Consider the following 18504-nt stretch of genomic DNA (forward strand, 5'->3'; position numbering starts at 1 on the left):
AGATCTCCACATGAGGAGATCTCTCCATTCCTCATTCTTCCATTCAAACCAGATTTTCATAATCTCATTCTTCTTTTCCTTTATATCCATCTTAGCAGGCCTCTGGCTCTCCTTAATCATCTGCGGCATTATAGCTCCTCCTTCCTTTCCCTCTAAATTATCATGTATCTCTTTCCCCACTTTCTCAAATTTCTCGGATTTCTTTTCTTGTTCAGCTGCAAAATTTTTTAGCTCAGATACAAAATCTTTTTGTTCTGATACAAAGACTTGAGTCAAGTCCCTTCCAGTTTCAGCAAGTTTATTTACTGTTTCATTCAATGTTGTAACATTTATAGCCAAAACATTGCTTTGTTCTTGAAATTTTCCCAGAAGAAGAAAAGTCTTTTCCAGTTCAATCTGTATTTTTCCACTTACAGCCATTCTTATAATGTCCCAGAGCCCCCTCTAGAGGAGTTCTGGTTACTTAGTATTCCTTCCAGTTCCAATCCAAAGGTCAAAATAACCTTTTCTCTTTATTTTCAACAATTTGTTACCTGAATGTGACAAATATAACCAGCCGAGGCAACAAAAACAAAGTTCTCTTCCCTCCCCCCAGCTTTGACAGCTAGTTTGACAGCTGTCAAAATCTTCTATGTCTCTTCAGCAGGCTCTCTCACAGATCGCTCCCGGGTCCTGGGGGGGGAGTGGCAGTTCCCCTCTCAAAATTAGCTCTTATCCTCCAGCAAAGTCACTTATACTGCCAAAAAGTGAAATTAATTACTTTTATCCTCTCAAGAAGAAGGTGTTCTCTCAACCTTAGTTATCTAGTCCTTGCTTTAAGATGTTTACAAGACGGGGAGACGGACTTCCTCTTTGCGCCTTCCCCGCTCGTGCCAAATCCAAAAAAGAAATTTTAAATCCAATTTCCGTATTACTCACGGGTTGTTACTTTTAGTCCAAATGTTCAAAGGAAGAAGTCAGCGCTCTCCGACCATGGCATGCGGCTTCACTCCGTAGGGGAAGCAGTCGACTCACAGCACCGCGCCTCTCCCTGTCCCCCGTTCCGAAGCCTTTAAAAAGTCTCCCTCGCGGGTCGGGGGGGCGCAAATGGTGCCCGCCGAGTCACCAGGTCCACAGGCTTCAGCGCCTGTGGTTTCTGAGGGTCCCCGTGTCGCCGCCGCGGCAGGACCTGACCCCTACTGAGCAGATTCCCTCCGGAGCTCGGAGGTAATCCGCCATTAGTCGATCGCGCTGAACCTGGAAGTCCTAGTTGCCCCTCTTTCCAGGGGGATAAATTCCCACCCACCCCAAGCCATTTGAAGGGATCTTCCTCCAGTGATGGCCAAACTTGGCCCTCCAGCTGTTTTGGGACTACAACTCCCATCATCCCCAGCTAACAGGACCAGCGGTCAGGGATGATGGGAATTGTAGTCCCAAAACAGCTGGAGGGCCAAGTTTGTCCATCACTCCTCTACTCCATACAAGTTAATGGTGAGAGTGAAAAAGAGACTGTAGCCCTGAAAATAGCTGGTGGTGGGATAATACTGCCCCTGGGACTCTAGGAGCAACAGTATCCTTGCTGGAGGAATAAGATTTCCTCCCCACTTTTGGAGTTGAACCCTTTATCTCCAATTTCCAGGGGCTGGTTTGACAGTTCAAATGGCTTCATGAGCCTGATGTGCACCATAGCTTTCCTGCCACTGGTCTACAAGAAACTCCTCTGCCATAGGCACAAATGCACTGTAATGGTTTTAGGAAATTTCAGGTGTAATAAAGCCTAAAACTCAATGGATTCATTGAATCTAGAATGTATTTTCAAGTTATTTGATGGGATAAAACTTGGAAGAGCCCTCTTCCCTTAATGTCATGAAAAAGCTGGTATCTAGGAATTTTGAAGCCATGGGAAATGTTCCTTTTTCTAGGTTTTTTTTTTCAGGCAAAATGAATTTTTGGGAAAATGGAAAAACATGCAGTACCTTTTTTAGTCTTTTCATTTTTAGAAACATAAAACGTATTATGTATATCTTGGTTTGTCGTTAAATTATCATGTTTGATACCTTAAAATAGTGCTTATTCAGTCAATTCCAAATTGAATATCTACTTTTTAAATGTTTTATTACAAATGAAGCTGTAAGCTACTGAACCGTAAGGAATTTAGCATCTCTTTCATTTTTCCAGTTTATGAGGAGCAGGCAGAAAACAATAAAAACAGGAGAAACCACCAACATTATAGTAAGAAAATTACTGTGTATTCTGAAAATTATCCTGAGTTGTGTTCAGCACTCAGGGCAGACTCATTGACATTAATGAATCTAAGTTATTCATATGTATTAATATCAGTGGGGCTACTCTGTGCAGAATGACTCTTGAATGGTACCCTATGTCTCCTTAAGTGCTCCCAAAGTGTCAAGTAGATATAAAATACTTACTGTATTTTTCCATGTATAAGGCTAGGTTTTTTTCCTTAAAAATAATGTAAAAAATTAGGGGGGTGTCTTATACTCAGGGCCATCTTCCCTCATTTTCTTAAATCTGAGTCCCCCCAAATATTATACATCTTATACATGGGGGCATATTATTGATGAAAAAAATATGGTATTTTCATAAGCAAGCTGTAAAAAAGAGGTAAGTAAACCAAGACTCAATGAATACTGCATGAAATTTAATCAGTCTTATTTTCTGAGTTATCAATATCAGTTTCTGTTTCTTCATATATATCATGGACTTCTGTGTTATTCTGACAGGCCAATACCCCTCTTTAACATTTTTGATTGATTTTTTTGGTGATAATTTAGTGAACTTTACTGGCAGAATCATAGTCTTATTTTTGGGTGAAAAGCTTTGCCAGTCATTTGTGACTATATTCTTGGTCTGGGTTCAGATTCTGTCCATTTTAAATATTTTTCTTCTTCTTTTTTAATTCTGAACAGCATTAGTTGTATACATTACATGTACCCCACAGACCAGGGATTAGCATATTTAGCATTTATTTTGTTTTCTTGGTACCACACTCCTGGAAGCAATGTGGAACACAACAAAGGTGCTTTATAATGTAACATTCTTTTTATATTATGACTGCACCTTATTTTTGATAATGTTATATCATTTCTCTTCTGTTTCAGAAGCATGCAAATTGAGTTTTCTTGCACAATTTTACAGACTGTACTACAAGTGAGCCTATGTACTGGTTTGATTGGGCTGAAAATGTACAAGCCTTTTCACATGCCTCATTTAATATTCAGTTACCATAGAAATTTGCTGATACTGAACTACATACTGCTGCAGCTGGAATTCAGGCTTTGTTAATCGTTCAGTTCCTGGGCGCCTGTTACCAGGGCTCACACGTTGAACGTAATGGCTCACCTAAGGCCATAAATATACTGAGAGCTATGCCAAAATAGCCCTGTTTTCTCCTTTAATTTGAGGTTCCGTGATCTAGTTTCTGGCTTGTGGGCTAGAGCCACCCCTTAAGATCCCAACTTGCTCACTTACCTGTTTTTCTGTCCCTGCCACAGTGGGGTTAAGGAAACTGGACACTGGCACAGCTGTAACCATACTCAGAAGGAACATGTTACAGCAGCATACAGACACGGAGATTCAGTTCTTGGTGGTAGTGTGGCTTTAACAGGAAGCCACAAGACTGCTAATGAAAACATAGTTTAGCTATGTGTAGTTAAGTATTATTCTGCTGGGTTTGAGTCATTAAGACCTTTCATGGTCTTGATGCCTTCTCTGTCCCTTGGATCAGTAGTTCAGTTATCCTGTCTGTCAGCTTCCTCCTTTCTAGCAGTACTGCATCCCTCAGGTTTTCCTCCAATCATCTCCTTTCATCAACTTGGTTCCTCACTGGTTTTTTCTGTAGGCCTTTTGTTGAAGTGAGGCTAAGCTTAAATCATGGGTACTTTATGGGCCCATAGGTTCATTTGGAAAACTAATAAAGCTTTGTGAGCACCAAAAGAACCCATTTCACAGAAGAAAAACTAGTGATGTGCAGACACCCAAAACAAATCAGACAAAAAAGCAATCAAGCAACCCTCTGCCCCGGAAAAGCAGGTATGCCCCAACCAAACAATAAAAAGTGTTGCTGTTGTTCCTCGCTTCCAAAAGAAGGGAGTCTTGCTGGGCACCAAGAGGGTTGTCTGCGGGTGCCATGGTACCTGTGAGCATCAAGATGGGGATTTAGACTAAAGGTTTAGACTACTCAGTATTCAAAATGACTTTCCTACTTTTCTCTTTAGAATAGTGAAGCAAAACTGTCATCAGCGTTGGTGGCTTTCAGTGTAGTGAAGGATCATATAAATAAATATGGGTTGGCCGTTTAAACTGTAGTTATAGTCTGTTTGATGTGCACAGCTAATGTAGCATTCCAGTTAATATGAAAAGAATAATGCTACTGTGTGCTACAAGGTGTATTATAATTGGCCAGTCTGTAGTTGCAGTAGATTTTATTTGCCAAAGGAGTGAGAAAACTAAAAATACTTTAGTCAAGGGGTAAGCGCTCCCATCATCCCTGACCATTGAGCATACTGGCTAGGTAGTTGTATTCCAAAACATCTGAAAGGATGCCATGTTGGCTACTCCTGATTTTGGCAGGTTCCCTTATGTAAGGCAGAGGCAAGCCGCCATCTGCACTCCTCCACGGTGTCCTCCTGAACCAATTGGGAATTAGGGGCACTGTATTCCTGTGCTTACAGTTCTACAGCGGTTACAGCTCTACCTATGGGAAAGAGTCCAGAGAGTAGCACTGAGAGAGTGCTTTTTGACTTTCTATTGGTTGCACTAAGGTGACGCTGGGCACTATTCTATATTCAGTTCTGTTTGCTGAATTGTATAGAAATATAATTGGATATAAATATGTAAATAAGCAGTTAGATATAAATACATGCAAATGTGCAGTGGGTTGTGAGCATTGACATTAGGAAAAGTTTAGGTGTTTTAGTAGATGAAATAAAATGTATCTTAAAGAATGTAGGTGATGTGTTCTTTTTCATTGGAGAGAGGAGAAGTTCTTGGCCATCAAGGAAAGTATGTTGGGTTTTTGTTTTTAGTGAAAAAAGGAAGAAGTGAATTAGTCCATAAAGTGCTGGGTTTTGTTGTTAAGGGCAGGAGGGTTGGTGGTAGCTTTAAAAAGCATGTTAGTGGGAAACGCAGCCCTAAAGAATTGTAGGTGCATTACATCAAGCATTTAAACAACAAATAAATCACAGAATAGGAGGGAGTTGTTTTATGCATCAGCAGTGACCACAGAGTTACTGATTGATAATTTCTGTGGCCTTTTTCTTGCAACCATTGCTAACCCAATGCCCAAAGTGTTGTAGTAAAGGTGCTAGTTTGGAGAAAAAACACATTTCCAAGTGCCAACACATTGAGTTCTGTGGTGTGATTTTCACTCCTCAAAAGTGCTTCCTAGGAACAATACATTTGAATTCTGCACAACAAATGAATAACTGCATTTATTGTGTCATAAGAGATAATTTGGAAAGGTTAAGTTGTGTACTGTTAGAGAGAGTATATGCAAAAATAATAAGCACAAAATCACCTTTTCATTGGCAAAGCTGAATTATTTCATTGGAGGATGGTTTGTAAGTGGATGAGCAAGGAACAGTTTTCAGAGTTACAAGGATTTCATTATTATTGTGGAGAAGGAAATGTCTAGAGAAAATGAAGAAAGCAGTAAAATACAGGAAAATCAGGCAAAAAGCTGGAATAACCAAAGGTTAGAAAGCTTCTGTAACCTTAGTGATTGTGAATAGTTATGTGAAGGAGAGAATAGTAATTTAAAACAAGAGCTGCTCTGTTCACATCTGTAGTTTATTTGTGTTGAAATGATTTTCTGACAAAATGTAGAATATTCTGTTTAGTTTTAAGAATGTGAAGGTAGAGTGAATTTAACTAATGCAGTTGCATTGTAGTTGGGGATCCACAGCATTATTAATTCTGTACTTTTTCGGCATAACATTCACTAAATGTCACATTTATTTTTAGATAAATGAACTTGTGGATGCCCGAGATGTTACTATTGGATCCTGGTTTGAAGCTCATATACAAAATGTAACTCAAGCAACAAAAGGACATAAAAATGGAAAAGCACAAGGAAAGAGTGGCAGTAATTACAAAAGGACTAATGGAAACTTAAACCAAGATCACTCTAGAGAAAATGCAAATAATTTGGACAATGCACCTTCTACATCTTACTCAGATTATATGGACACTGGTGAAGATACTGTTTATCATATCAAGTATGATGAGTAAGTGCTGCTGATATTATTATGAGGACACCATGTGCGTTTATATGGTTGGTATAAGCTAAGAATTTTCACAAGAAATTGAAATCCTTAAGAAAACAAGTTCACATTCCAAGTTCAAAAGAAACAGGATTTTACAAACCATAAAACATTTCTGTTTGATATAATGCATTTCCTGGGAGCAGCATGATTTATTTTGGGAGCTTGGCTGAAATACTAACTGTAGTTCCTTTGAGAAACCCAGACTTTCGCAGGATGTGAATCCATAAATTAGCCTTGCAGTAGTGTTTTATAGTACTTTGTATATACAATCAGAGCATAACGCTTAAAAAATTATCTGGAATTACTAAACAAAACTGAATGGGTTTACTATTAATAAGTGAAGAAATATATAGGAATACAGTTTTGTCAGTACATTATTTACTTAAACCCTGTTAGCTTTTCCTGTAGGAAGTATTTTGGAGAGACAGATGAGCTCACTGTTAACTGCTTATTGATGTGAAGAGCATAGTAATGGGGTCTCAACCCATCTTCCAGAGTAGGACAAACACCAAATCCCTTAGCCACAACTGTCACTAAATATACACTCAGAAACCTTTGGCCGACTGGAAGTATGTGTTTTAATTGGTACTCTGTGTGTGTGTGTGTGTGTGTGTGTGTGAGAGAGAGAGAGAGAGAGAGAGAGAGAGAGAGAGAAAGTGAAAGTGAAAGTGAAAGTGACAGAGAGAGTGGTGGGGATATTTTGCTTCCACTCCTTGATCCCTGGTTATCCTGATTCAAAATGACTCAGTAACTGTGTGGCCTTGGTCATGTTTCTGTCAAAATCCAATGCATATCTTCAGCCTGAGCAGGATCTGACTCCTGTAGATAAAAGGATATTGTTGTGAGATGATTAATTTGTTTCTTTTACATATTTTGCATGAAGGCATGTTTTGTGTTGTCAAGAGGGAGAAAGAAATATTTAATATATTATTATTGTTGTTATTATTAAAGTTTGTATACTGCCCTTTATCCGTAGATCTCAGGGTGGTTCACAACATAAAATTACAATGTGTTACGGTTGCTAGTATTGTGGTACCTCGGGTTACATACGCTTCAGGTTACACACTCCGCTAACCTAGAAATAGTGCTTCAGGTTAAGAACTTTGCTTCAGGATAAGAACAGAAATTGGGCTCCGGCAGCGCAGCGGCAGCAGGAAGCCCCATTAGCTAAAGTGGTACTTCAGGTTAAGAACAGTTTCAGGTAAAGTATGGACCTCCAGAACGAATTAAGTACTTAACCCAAGGTACCACTGTATTCTAGTATTAGCAGTAGGTAGGGGACCTCCTGCCTGTGCTGAGATCTCAATTCTGTTGTTTTTAATCTTATATGGCCAGTGTTATCTTTCTGCAGTTAACCTAATACAGATGTTATAAGGTAACTAACAATATCAGCTATTTGTACATTTATAATTGAAAATGAAATACTGGGCTCTTCATTTGATAATGAACATCGGCTTTAGTACAGTACTTTCTGTTTTGTAAGGGAGTAGGCCAAGATGCATGTGTGTAACTTGAGTCTAATTCATATTTCTTAATCAATTAAGGAAGTAGCATCGGAATAAACCCTTTGTGTGGACAAAGGGTCTATTCAGGTGCCACTTTCTTAAGCTGGTTAATAAACTATTTTTTTCAGGTCTTGCCTGTGAAGTTCATCTTCAGATGGTACATTTTGCATAGACTGAATGGGCTGCTTTTGCACATCATGTCAAACCTTAGTTTAGTAAGATCTGCTCATACAGGAACAAGTTCCTGTCTCCCTGATGGCTTGTTTTAACCCATCATTGTTAAGATTAATCTTGGTTATGCATCTGGATGATGAAATAAGTTCTTAATCAAAAGTGGAAGTGAAATCTTGACTGTGTGGAAAGAGGGGAGCTAATCAATCTCAGACTGCAGCTCATTCCTGTTCATGTATAGTTCCATAAACTGTGATTTGGCTTGATGTGCAGATGCAAGCATAGTGTAGGTATCTTATTTTTGTTGCTTGGGGCTCTTTTGCTTCAGTTTTCACTGAGCCTATAACATAACATATGTCTTATTTAAAATGCCACACTTGTAGAGTGAAAGTCCTTGTACTGGTTTGGCATATTGCTTGATTCGCCTCTTTGAGGAGCACTGAGGGGATGCTTGTCTTGCTTGTACTTCATTAGGGCTTTGGGTATGGGGGGTAGTGCTGGCACCTACTTTAGCTGATAACCCTATGGATCTGTGGACCAAGATTGGTCCCTATTTCCATGCTAGGAACCGTGGACCCAGATCAGACTCCTCCATTGTACTGTGTTTTGCACTGTTTTGAAGGGTTCAGTTTTGAAGTGTTCCTCATAAGTGGCTTCCAAGTTGTTTGGAAACAGGTACTGAAAACACTCTTAGGTTTGCCAGCCTCTGATCCCCCGTGCCTCCAAGAAAAGGAAGTAGCACCATGCTGATTCATTGTCTTCACCTAATGATCAGGGATTGAGCCTTCGTTTCTAGCATTCCTGTGCTAAGTGCTTCTTAACTGGCTTCAGTGTTGGTTTAAGTTTTGTGTGTGATTGCATGTGTGCTGTTACTAGCAGACTCTATTAGACAGGGTGGATTGGGTTGGACAATACGCAGCTTTCCATTAGCAGTGTCAAAAGCCAGAATAAACACAGCTCAACTGTAATTGCTTACCTACCGTCTTCTTGAACTTACCTAAAAAACAAGGAAAAACAAAAATTGAGTCAAGAAGTTGTAAGAACTTAGTAAAATCTGACACTGCAAGTTCACTTTATTTTAGATAGCTTCTAAGTTTTCATGGCACTTTGTAAGTAGTTGTCTTATTCTCACAAATCTGATAAATGGTGAAAAATTGTTTTTGGACAAGAATATTAATTGTGTGAATAATTGTCGCCTATGTGCTATACGGGTTGGACAATCATAATTAACGGCACAGGTTGTATTTTTCAGCAGCCACTGTAATTGCTAAGCAGAGCCATATTTCTGATAAGAATGACAGAGAGACTAGACTAAGAAGCTGTTTTGGTTCCTGTGATGCAATGCTGATAGTTACAGCTATCCTTATCTCTGTTGAAGGATCCTTGACAACCTCTTTCTGGCCATATTTCCATGATCTTTCTGGGCACAGACTTGCTCACTTTCATGAGCCACAACTCTTGGTCATACTAGCATCTTGATAACTCATACTCAACATTGTCAGACTGAACTTTGGAGCCTTCAGTGGAGCATGTTGTAGGGGATCCCAATCCTACCTCTTTGTATGAAGATCACTTTCATATGAAATAAGTGCAGAAAATGGCCCAATATCTGGGATTGAAATACGCACTTCCTCAGGTGAATGTTACTAGCTATACTTTTAATAGCTAAAAATTCCTGAAACAAGCTCTTGTTCATTTCCTAGTACTTGGAAAGCAGTTTTAGTGAAGGGGCTGCTTCTTTCGTTTTAACCACTTGGCTGTTGACTCACTTGCTGAGGCATACCAACATGGAGGGAAGCTAGGTTTTCTGGATAGAAAATTATAGTCTATAATTTTCTTATCTTTGTGAAGGCTAGGTACCAATGCTTTCAATGGGACAAACCCATACTTTATCTTGATCACACTCCAGATGACAAGAAAAATCTGGCTCATGTGTTTCAGGCTGATGCACTTCACTTTACTAAGGAACAAACACTACATGTTACAATGATGATTGGGATTCAAAGGATGTGGTGAGTACTATTGCTGTTTGCCAATAAGCCAAGTCTTACTCTACTTCACTGCTTCCATAGAGTATGGCCAGCACAGAGCACCTGTCCCTTAGTGAAGTTTGTTTTAGTATCTAGAAGGATGGTAGCTTAGAAGGACTCAAGGGGGCCAAAATTACAGCTTGGTTTCTTGAAATCTCACCCCAGTCTACCTATTCATCTAATACCATTCATGGCATTGCTCTCTGGAAACTATCGTCTTCTATATCTTCTACTGGAGAATATGCATCCAGGAAATTCTGCACTGATGCACTGCATCAGAATTATTGGTGCTCTCAACTAGAGTTTTCAGCTAGTGCAAGGACAATTGGATGACTGTATAAATGAACCCTTTGGCTGCTGTTTCTCTTCACCTCACCATCTTGTTCAGCCTTCAGTAAACCCCCAACAGAGATTGTCTGTACTCTCCCCGTATCCTCCCTCTTTAGGAAGAAGTTGATACACAGGAAAGTGGAGCAATTAAGGTTCAAGTATCTCAGAGTCATCTAAGCTCTACTTTTCTATACTTTAACATGCCAGAGAAGAACAGAAGACTTCGAGAGAACCTTGAATTTTGTGGTGTCAACTTCTTTATAAGAAAGTCCCAAGAAATTCCGGATGATCCATCTTTGCATATATTTTTCCCTGCCTCACAGATAGTTTGGATTTCGTGTATAGATCTAAATTTCTGTATTTCTGTTGAACAGCAACACAGCTCCAGTTTGCAAACAGATCGGCTCCTTTTCAATACTGAGTTTTAGATTTCAGCTTTTCCACCAAATCAAGGGTATATCCTAATTTATCACCCTCATTGTAGCTTACTGTGAGTGTGGGTGGATTATGGTCTTGATTTCTGTGAGCAACTGGCTTCCAGTAGGAAATTGTGCAACAATGAGGAACTACATTCCATAGTCACTTTGTTAACATAGGGGGAAAGGTATCATTCATATCAAATCACTTTTTTTACATTCATGAAGGCTGCCGTTTTACTTAGAGGCATTTCTGTAAATATACGTGGTGATTACTCAAAGAATCTACAGTGAAATTTCAGATTCAGTGGTGTAAGGCAGATATCATAAATCACTTATGTGATTTTAAATAATGATAATATAATATACAAAATAAAGTCAATAAAACAATGCGAAAATTGTTCATCTGAAAGAAAAATTTAAAAATCACTGAAACCACAGAAAACACTCACTCCCTGAACACACGATGAACATCTACAGCCACCAAAGGCCCGATCATTCGGTGCCCAAGAGAATAAAACTCTATTTTCCTAATGTTAGAAAGATGACAAAGTAAGTATCAGTGAGGCTTTTCACAGTCAGGGCTACCACAGTAAAGGCAGGCTCTCCCCTTTCAACATCTGGAGGGGACACACAGAGAAGGGCCTTGTATGTTGTTCAACATCGGGGTAGGTTCACATGAAGGAAGGTAGTTATGAGGTTTCAGAATCCTAAACCATGCAGTGTTTTATGGGTCAAAACCAGCACTTAGAATTCTGCTGGGGGGTGGGACTGGCAGTCTATGCAAGTGGGCTGGAGCTGAAGTTTGCTGTTTAGACCAGGACCCCCAACCTTCGGCCCTCCAAATGTTTTGGACTACAATTCCCATCATCCCTGACCACTGGTCCTGTTAGCTAGGAATCATGAGAGTTGCAGGCCAAAACATATTGGAGGGCCGCAGGTTGGGGGTGCCTGGTTTAGACCATTAAGTCCTTTGTAAATAGTCTAGCTGTCACATTCTGCATTCTTGGAGTCCTCCCTACTCTCCCAAACGACCTCTTTCTCTTCCCAGGAACGTGATACAGCATTCTTATAGGCATAGACAAAACAGAAACCCAGCCAATCCCCATTAAGTCACTAGCCCGTATGAAGCAAACCCCACAGCCTCCTGTTCACCAAATGTTAAGGAGGTGCCCTTGTGCCTTCCTGCAAGCAATGTCACCCCAAAGGGAGCTACAGCCCCTCACCCTCAGAAATGAGTCCATCATTGTGGTGGTAGGGGGGAAAGGCTTCCTCTGCCAGTAATGTTCTGCTAGCTCTGTCCTTTTGCCTTTCTTATAGCACATAGCTCATACAGAACATCACCACACCACACCACACCACACCAACACAACACACAACACACAACAACACACACCACACAGCACACAGCACACAAACCTCCTTCAGCCACTAGACCTGCTTGAAAGATATAGCTCTCACCCCTAGAAGGTCAGGTGGTAAGAGAAATCAAAGGAACTTCTTCTGGTATCTTGCGTAAATGGGGGTTCAGGCAGTATATATGGTAGGCCATATTTTCTTTCATGGAATAGTTTTTTTCTAGTTATTTGCTTTTAATAGGCAGTGGTTGTGATAGTAACCTATATTGTGTGTATGTGAATATAGATATAAAGTTTTATTATCTGTTAGATGCTATTCAAATTTTAAGAAATGCAGAAATATTATTCATCTTTAAATTGTTGTGTTGTGGTAAGAGTTTGCATTTGGAGGCATTGCCATCTGGGGAAAGATCCTCATGCACAGCAGTGGGCTTCCTGAATGAAATGGTGCACAAGGCAGATGGTTTGCACTTTCAGCTTTGACATTGCTAATCAACCGTATTTGTGTGTGCTGTGAATTAGGACTTCCCCTTCTCTGACACATGAGCTTCATTGTTAAAACTGACAACACCCACCATCTTTTCAATGGGACTTACAACAACCTGTGTGTTAGAGGTGTTATTTCTCTCCCTCCTCCCTTTGAATAACCCTATTGCCTATGTAGGAGCACTTCCAGATGGGAAGCTTGAACATGCAAGCCTGTTTCAAAGCACAAACTTCTCTTGTCAGATTGTGCTTGCTTGATAAGACTGTCCTTGTTTAATATTGTGGTCCAAAATGATCAGTCTAGCTTGAGGAAAGGGAAATAAAGTGAACTGTGAACAGATATGAGTCAGTTGTGGATTCCATGAATCAATTAAATGTACTTGTTTTAGGTGTAAATTAGAAGGGGGTCAGGAAAAGATGAAATGATTTTCTAATAGACCTTAAATTTAGGATAGATTTGTTGTATGTTCACATAGGGTTAATACTTTTATCTGAGCCACATTCTAGTAATGTATAAATACAGCCTGTGGTCAAGGAAAACTGGGAGTCTTTCTTCATGGGCAACCAATTGCTAAGAAAGGTTTCCATAGAGATGGAAGATCACGTGAGAGTTCTGCTATGCTAGCATTAATATTTAAAATTAGAAGCAGGTTTGGTAGGGTTAAGCTTTCACAGAGTCAATCATCTATTGAGCATTTTATTTTTTAAAGACTTGCTCTTACATTTGTTGGATCCCCCCCCCATATTAATATTTTATTAGAGATACTTATATAGTAAAATCTTGATTCTTGTAGAAACTAAAGTTATTAAAAACACGAGTTATTATTTCAAATGCATCAGGTGCACTCACAGTCTATCAAAATAAATGAGAAAGACCATATTATTTTCAATAGAATGTGAATTGCAGCTATTACTTAAGTTAACATTGCAAAGCTGGTATATGTATAGGTCTACAATATATATGTAACTGAAAAGCGCATTGTTAGTTTAAGATTATGCTAAGATTGTAACGATTAAACTATATAAGGGCAATATACTGATTAGAAAATAATGGGCTTGCTTCATTTTTGGCTCTCTGTTTTTAAGAAAATTGCTTCATCTTTGGTGAAAATGAAATGAGAATCTCCTTTTGTTTCTTTGTCTGATTTTGCTCTATTTCGTGTACTGCAATGCTGTATTATACTGCTACAGTTTAAATCATATAGCTGTGAATGCTGCACTGCTCTGCTATAGTTAAAATGCTCCATTTAGTGGTGGATTAGTAAACCTATTGAAATAAAGGGATTTGACTTCAGTGGGTCCACTCTGAGGGTGACTTAGTTGGATATCACCCATTGTTTATAGGCAAATGTTCTGGAAATATTTGAAACTGAATGTGTAATACTGTTTGCGTTGAAGGTGTGCAGGTGGCTTTTTATTTTCTGAATCTCTTCCTAACAGACAAAGAAATGAATTTCCTATCTTCAGAGCTGTAGAGAATTGGAACAATAGAGGAGTGATATAGTAGATTATTCCTCTTAGAAACCAGAGATAATAGGGCTGAAGCTAGGGTGTCTAGAGGTCTGTAATCTGCACAACTCCGTGACCTTCCCCATAGCTATAGGAGGGGTCACAAATGTGACCCCTGTCAGATGTTACTGGACCACAGCTTCTGTTGTCCCTGACCATTGGCCATTCTGACTGCATCTGAGTGGGGCTGGGAGTCCAACAACATCTGGGGGGGGTACCATGTTTTTTTGCTCCTGGCCACAGTCGCTGTTTCCTTAGATCTCTTATATCTTTTGCTGTGCAAATCTCTGTGTATCTCTTTCCCCTTACTAAAATTTTCAAATTGTACAAAACCCCGTATTTGTTCTTGAATTAAGTTGAATGGTAAATGCATAATTTTGCATAATTTCTTTTAATAATAATAATAATAATAATAATAATAATAATAATAATAATAATTTATTATTTGTACCCCGCCCATCTGGCTGGGTTTCCCCAGCCACTCTGGGTGGCTTCCACAGAGAACAAAAATACACTAAAATGTCACACATTAAAAACCTCCCTGCCTTAGGATGTCTTCCGAATGTCAGGTAGTTGTTTATTGCTTTGACATCTGATGGGAGGGCGTTCCACAGGGCGGGCGCCACTACCGAGAAGGCCCTCTGCCTGGTTCCCTGTAGCTTTGCTTCTCGCAATGAAGGAACCACCAGAAGGCCCTCGGCGCTGGACCTCAGCGTTCGGGCAGAACAATGGGGGTGGAGACGCTCCTTCAGGTATACTGGGCCGAGGCCGTTTTCTCGTTTTTCTGATAGTCAGAGAAAGCTTAGATTCACTCTCATAGTCAGATGTCCTCTGTTAAAGTAAAGCAAGAGGATCATGTCTACAAAACAGGCATAAAACAGTAGTGGTGGCACTTCACAGACCTGATAACTGGTTCCTATTCTTGCCTCTCTCCCTGGTGGTCCTTTACTCTTCAGATCACTTCAGTTCTCATATATACCAGCCATCACATCTTTCACCCAACTTCCATTAACCTTCCAACTTCATACCACACTCATCAACTCTAGTGCCAACATAACCTAGCTACTTGTGCCCTAGTACACACCCTCATGAATCCCTGGCTCTCACACCAGCCATGTCTTCTCTAGTACAATCACTCCAGCTTTCCCATTTTTGAATCTTCATTTCTCATTCTGAAGACTCCAGTGAATATACTATTCTCTCCAATTACTGCAGTCTCAATTCCAGGAAGTTTCATAACTTACTGGCTTGGTTAAAATGTACCATTTTTCATTCTTCAAACCATGGATTGAAAATGAGTCCTGTGCTTGTGTGCCTCCTTTTCCTTGCACTTTTGGCTTCATGAATAAATTCCTGGCTTGGGTATCTTACAGGCATACCAAAAACTATGGTTTGTGCGTGCCCTACAAGACAAGATTGCAGACTTGTGTTTTTATGTTTGTTTTCCAGTCCTGGTTTGGAGGGAGAAATGATTCCTGTACTGCAGGTGTTTAGACTCGATGATCCTCAGGGTTCCTTCCAACTCTACAATTCCATGATTCTATGGTTCAAACATAGTTTGTGGAATTGACTATAATGGCAAAAATAATGGTTTACCAAAACCCAAGCTATTATTCATTAACCTAAGTGTGTGGAGGTGGAGTGGTTAGGAAGGTGCACACAAACATATTGCTTGTTCTTTAACTTCAAATAAGGCTTCAGACTATTGAAAATGTTTACATTTGTACTATCCTCCCACTACCCCTCCCTGAGATTTGCGGTATATGCCAAACCAAGTTTACACAATTTTCCCCCTTTGTAAATTAGTTTCATTTATTGTGTGGCTGTAGATGCTGATCAGCACTTCTTTGAGTTTTTAAAACAAGCATTTTTGTGGATTCTTTACAAATAATAATTTGTGTAGTAAACCTGCAGCATGGGGAGTTACATACTTGGGATCATGCCTAAAGCCAAAATCATGTTGAAACGCATTGTGTTCAATGGCAATCGGGACTGCATGTCTTCACCCCCCCCCCAAAAAAAATGCATGCCCCTTTTTAATTATTTTATTATTTTTTGGCCATGTGCATAAGTTAAATGCACGTAAGTTGTGGGCTTACTGTACTTTTAAGATATGACTGTGTAAATGATGTGTTGCATACCTTTCACCATGCTAGTAGAACAGTGAAAATCTTCTTTGCAGAACTAAGGAACTCTTTTTTCTTTCTATTTTACGTTTGTGATTTTTATGGTGAACTTCATTGCCAGTGTCATGGGGCAGCCCTAGATATTTTGGCGCCTGAGGCAAAATGCACTGCCACCCCCGCAATAGGATAGGAGTCGTGAGGCTCTGCAAGGGCTTCCCCTCAAGTGAGAGTAAGGGGTGAGGTCTCCCCTCCCCGCACTGAGGCTTTGCAAGAAGCCCTTGCTGAATCTCACTGCTGGGTTGGTGGGTGAAGGTGATTTTTTGGGTTTGATCCTGCCTTTTGGTCTTACATTACTACTGCTACAGTTTCTTAAATTGTCATAAGAGCTTGGTGCTCCCCATATAATTTTGCACTCCCGATTGCTGGATCTTGTCTTCCTGTCTAACTGCAATACTAAGGAAATGAGGCTAGTTTATGTTTTAAATAACTTCCACTTTAACCACTTGAAATGTGATAGATACATAGTTTTTTTGGAGACACATCTTTTATACTAGGGGTGTGGAACTGAGTCTGCTTGGTGGGCCAGATCTTTATCTTCTATAACTTTCACACACCACATTTGTCAAGTGGGCATCACAATGACATCAGGTGATGGGGTGCTTTGAAGTCCTGAAAATGGTCAGTGCACAGGGCTTGCAAAGAGCCCTGCACAGTGCTTCGAAGTGCCACCAATCAGTTGATTGTTAGTGCTTCAAAGCTCTAAGCAGGACTCTTGGCAAGTCCCTTCGAGGATTGACTGGCTTCAGAGTTCCCCATGGGGAATTCAGTAGTGCAGTCAATTCTAGGGCGCTTGAAGTGAGTTCCTATCAGCTGATAAACACTTCAAGCTCTGCTTTCTGCATTGGTTGGCTGGCCATGGATTTCCCCAAGGCAACTCAAGGCATTTCCCAAGGGGAGTCCCCTTGGTAGTGCAGCCAGTCCTAGCTGATTGGTGGCAAGAGCATTCTTGCCTTGTCAGTGCATAACTGGGAATGTACTTGAAGGCTCCCAATTGTGTATTAGCAGCCATGTCTCCATCCACACCTCTCCTGAGGTGTTAGGTATGGGGTGAATGGGTATGGTTTGGGATAAATGCCTGGTAGGCCAAATTGGGACCCATGCCAGGCATGTACCCGCCCTTCCATTTCCTCTGGTGGGTTGGGAATACCTCCAGAACAGTACTGAAGATGACATAGAAGCTTGAAATGGGAACCTCCTCTTCTTCCATTGGCAGAGGTATCTGCTGGGTCCAAAACCTTTCAGCAAATGAAATGGCACAATTAGATCCAACTTCAACTGTAGCTGGTGTATTTCCTTTAATCTGTGATGTGGCTGATTCTCTCCTAACTTTTGGTTTGTTTATTTCTTTAAGGTATCCAGAGAGTGGCATTGTAGAAATGTCCGTCCGTAATCTACGACCACGAGCAAGAACTATTTTGAAGTGGAATGAATTATGTGTGGGTGATTTGGTGATGGTTAACTACAATGTAGAGAGTCCAGAAGAGAGGGGATTCTGGTTTGATGCAGAAATAACCTCTCTGAGAGAGATTTCAAGGACTAACAAAGAAGTTTATGCCAAAATTTTGCTGGGGTAAGATTTTATTGGTTAATTTTGTCTTTGAGGAACCTTTTAAATGGAGATTCATCTTAGACATACTGAAAATTTGTATGTTTCATATATTTCAGCAGGGATCTTTTGAAAATTAAAATTTGCCACATACTTGAAATTATGATGATGAAATACAATATTTTATTTGCATGTTGCAGTTATATTTGCATAACTGTATTTCAAAATAACACACTTCTAATAAAGTGATCTGGAAGGTGCCATTCCAGTCACAGGATTTTATTTTTTCAGATTTACTTAATAATGTTGCTTGGTGTATATCTTCAACTTGCATCTTCTACCCTGTGTATAAAAATGGGTTGGTTGGGACTTTGTGTAACCTGCCTCTCAATGAACAACTAATTTCAGAGAACTCAGCAGAATACACTTTAGTTCTGAAAAGTGCTTTTTTTCTAGAAAAAAGGTGTTGTACTGACCATGAAGTTGTTGCAGTAAGTGTCACACTTTTAACCACTGCTTTTTTTTCTAGAAAGAAAAGGTGCCAGTACTGCATACACTTGAGTACCCCCAGAAGTTAGAATTAGCACTTATGTGCTTTTGGTCCATTTCTAGTTAATTCTGTGTTAAATCAAAGAACTGTGATAATGAATATTTAGTAAATAAGGAAAAAATAAGGAACAATAGGGATAAAATAACTAGAA

At 39.8% G+C, this 18504-nt stretch overlaps 1 protein-coding gene across 2 annotated transcripts in view; it reads left to right on the forward strand.

Moving 5' to 3' along the window:
- Positions 1-18504, forward strand: part of UHRF2 (ubiquitin like with PHD and ring finger domains 2) — a 58970-nt gene that overhangs the window by 12740 nt on the left and 27726 nt on the right. Inside the window, exons 3-5 of one of the 2 annotated variants that reach the window (XM_083593164.1) lie at positions 2158-2211; positions 5965-6227; positions 17609-17827. In XM_083593164.1, the coding sequence (XP_083449290.1) occupies positions 2158-2211; positions 5965-6227; positions 17609-17827 (536 nt within the window). The remainder of the gene's footprint in view (positions 1-2157; positions 2212-5964; positions 6228-17608; positions 17828-18504) is intronic. The other variant, XM_083593165.1, reaches the window with a different exon arrangement.

Source organism: Podarcis filfolensis, assembly GCF_964270895.1.
Source record: "Podarcis filfolensis genome assembly, chromosome: 17".
Lineage (NCBI taxonomy): Eukaryota > Metazoa > Chordata > Lepidosauria > Squamata > Lacertidae > Podarcis > Podarcis filfolensis.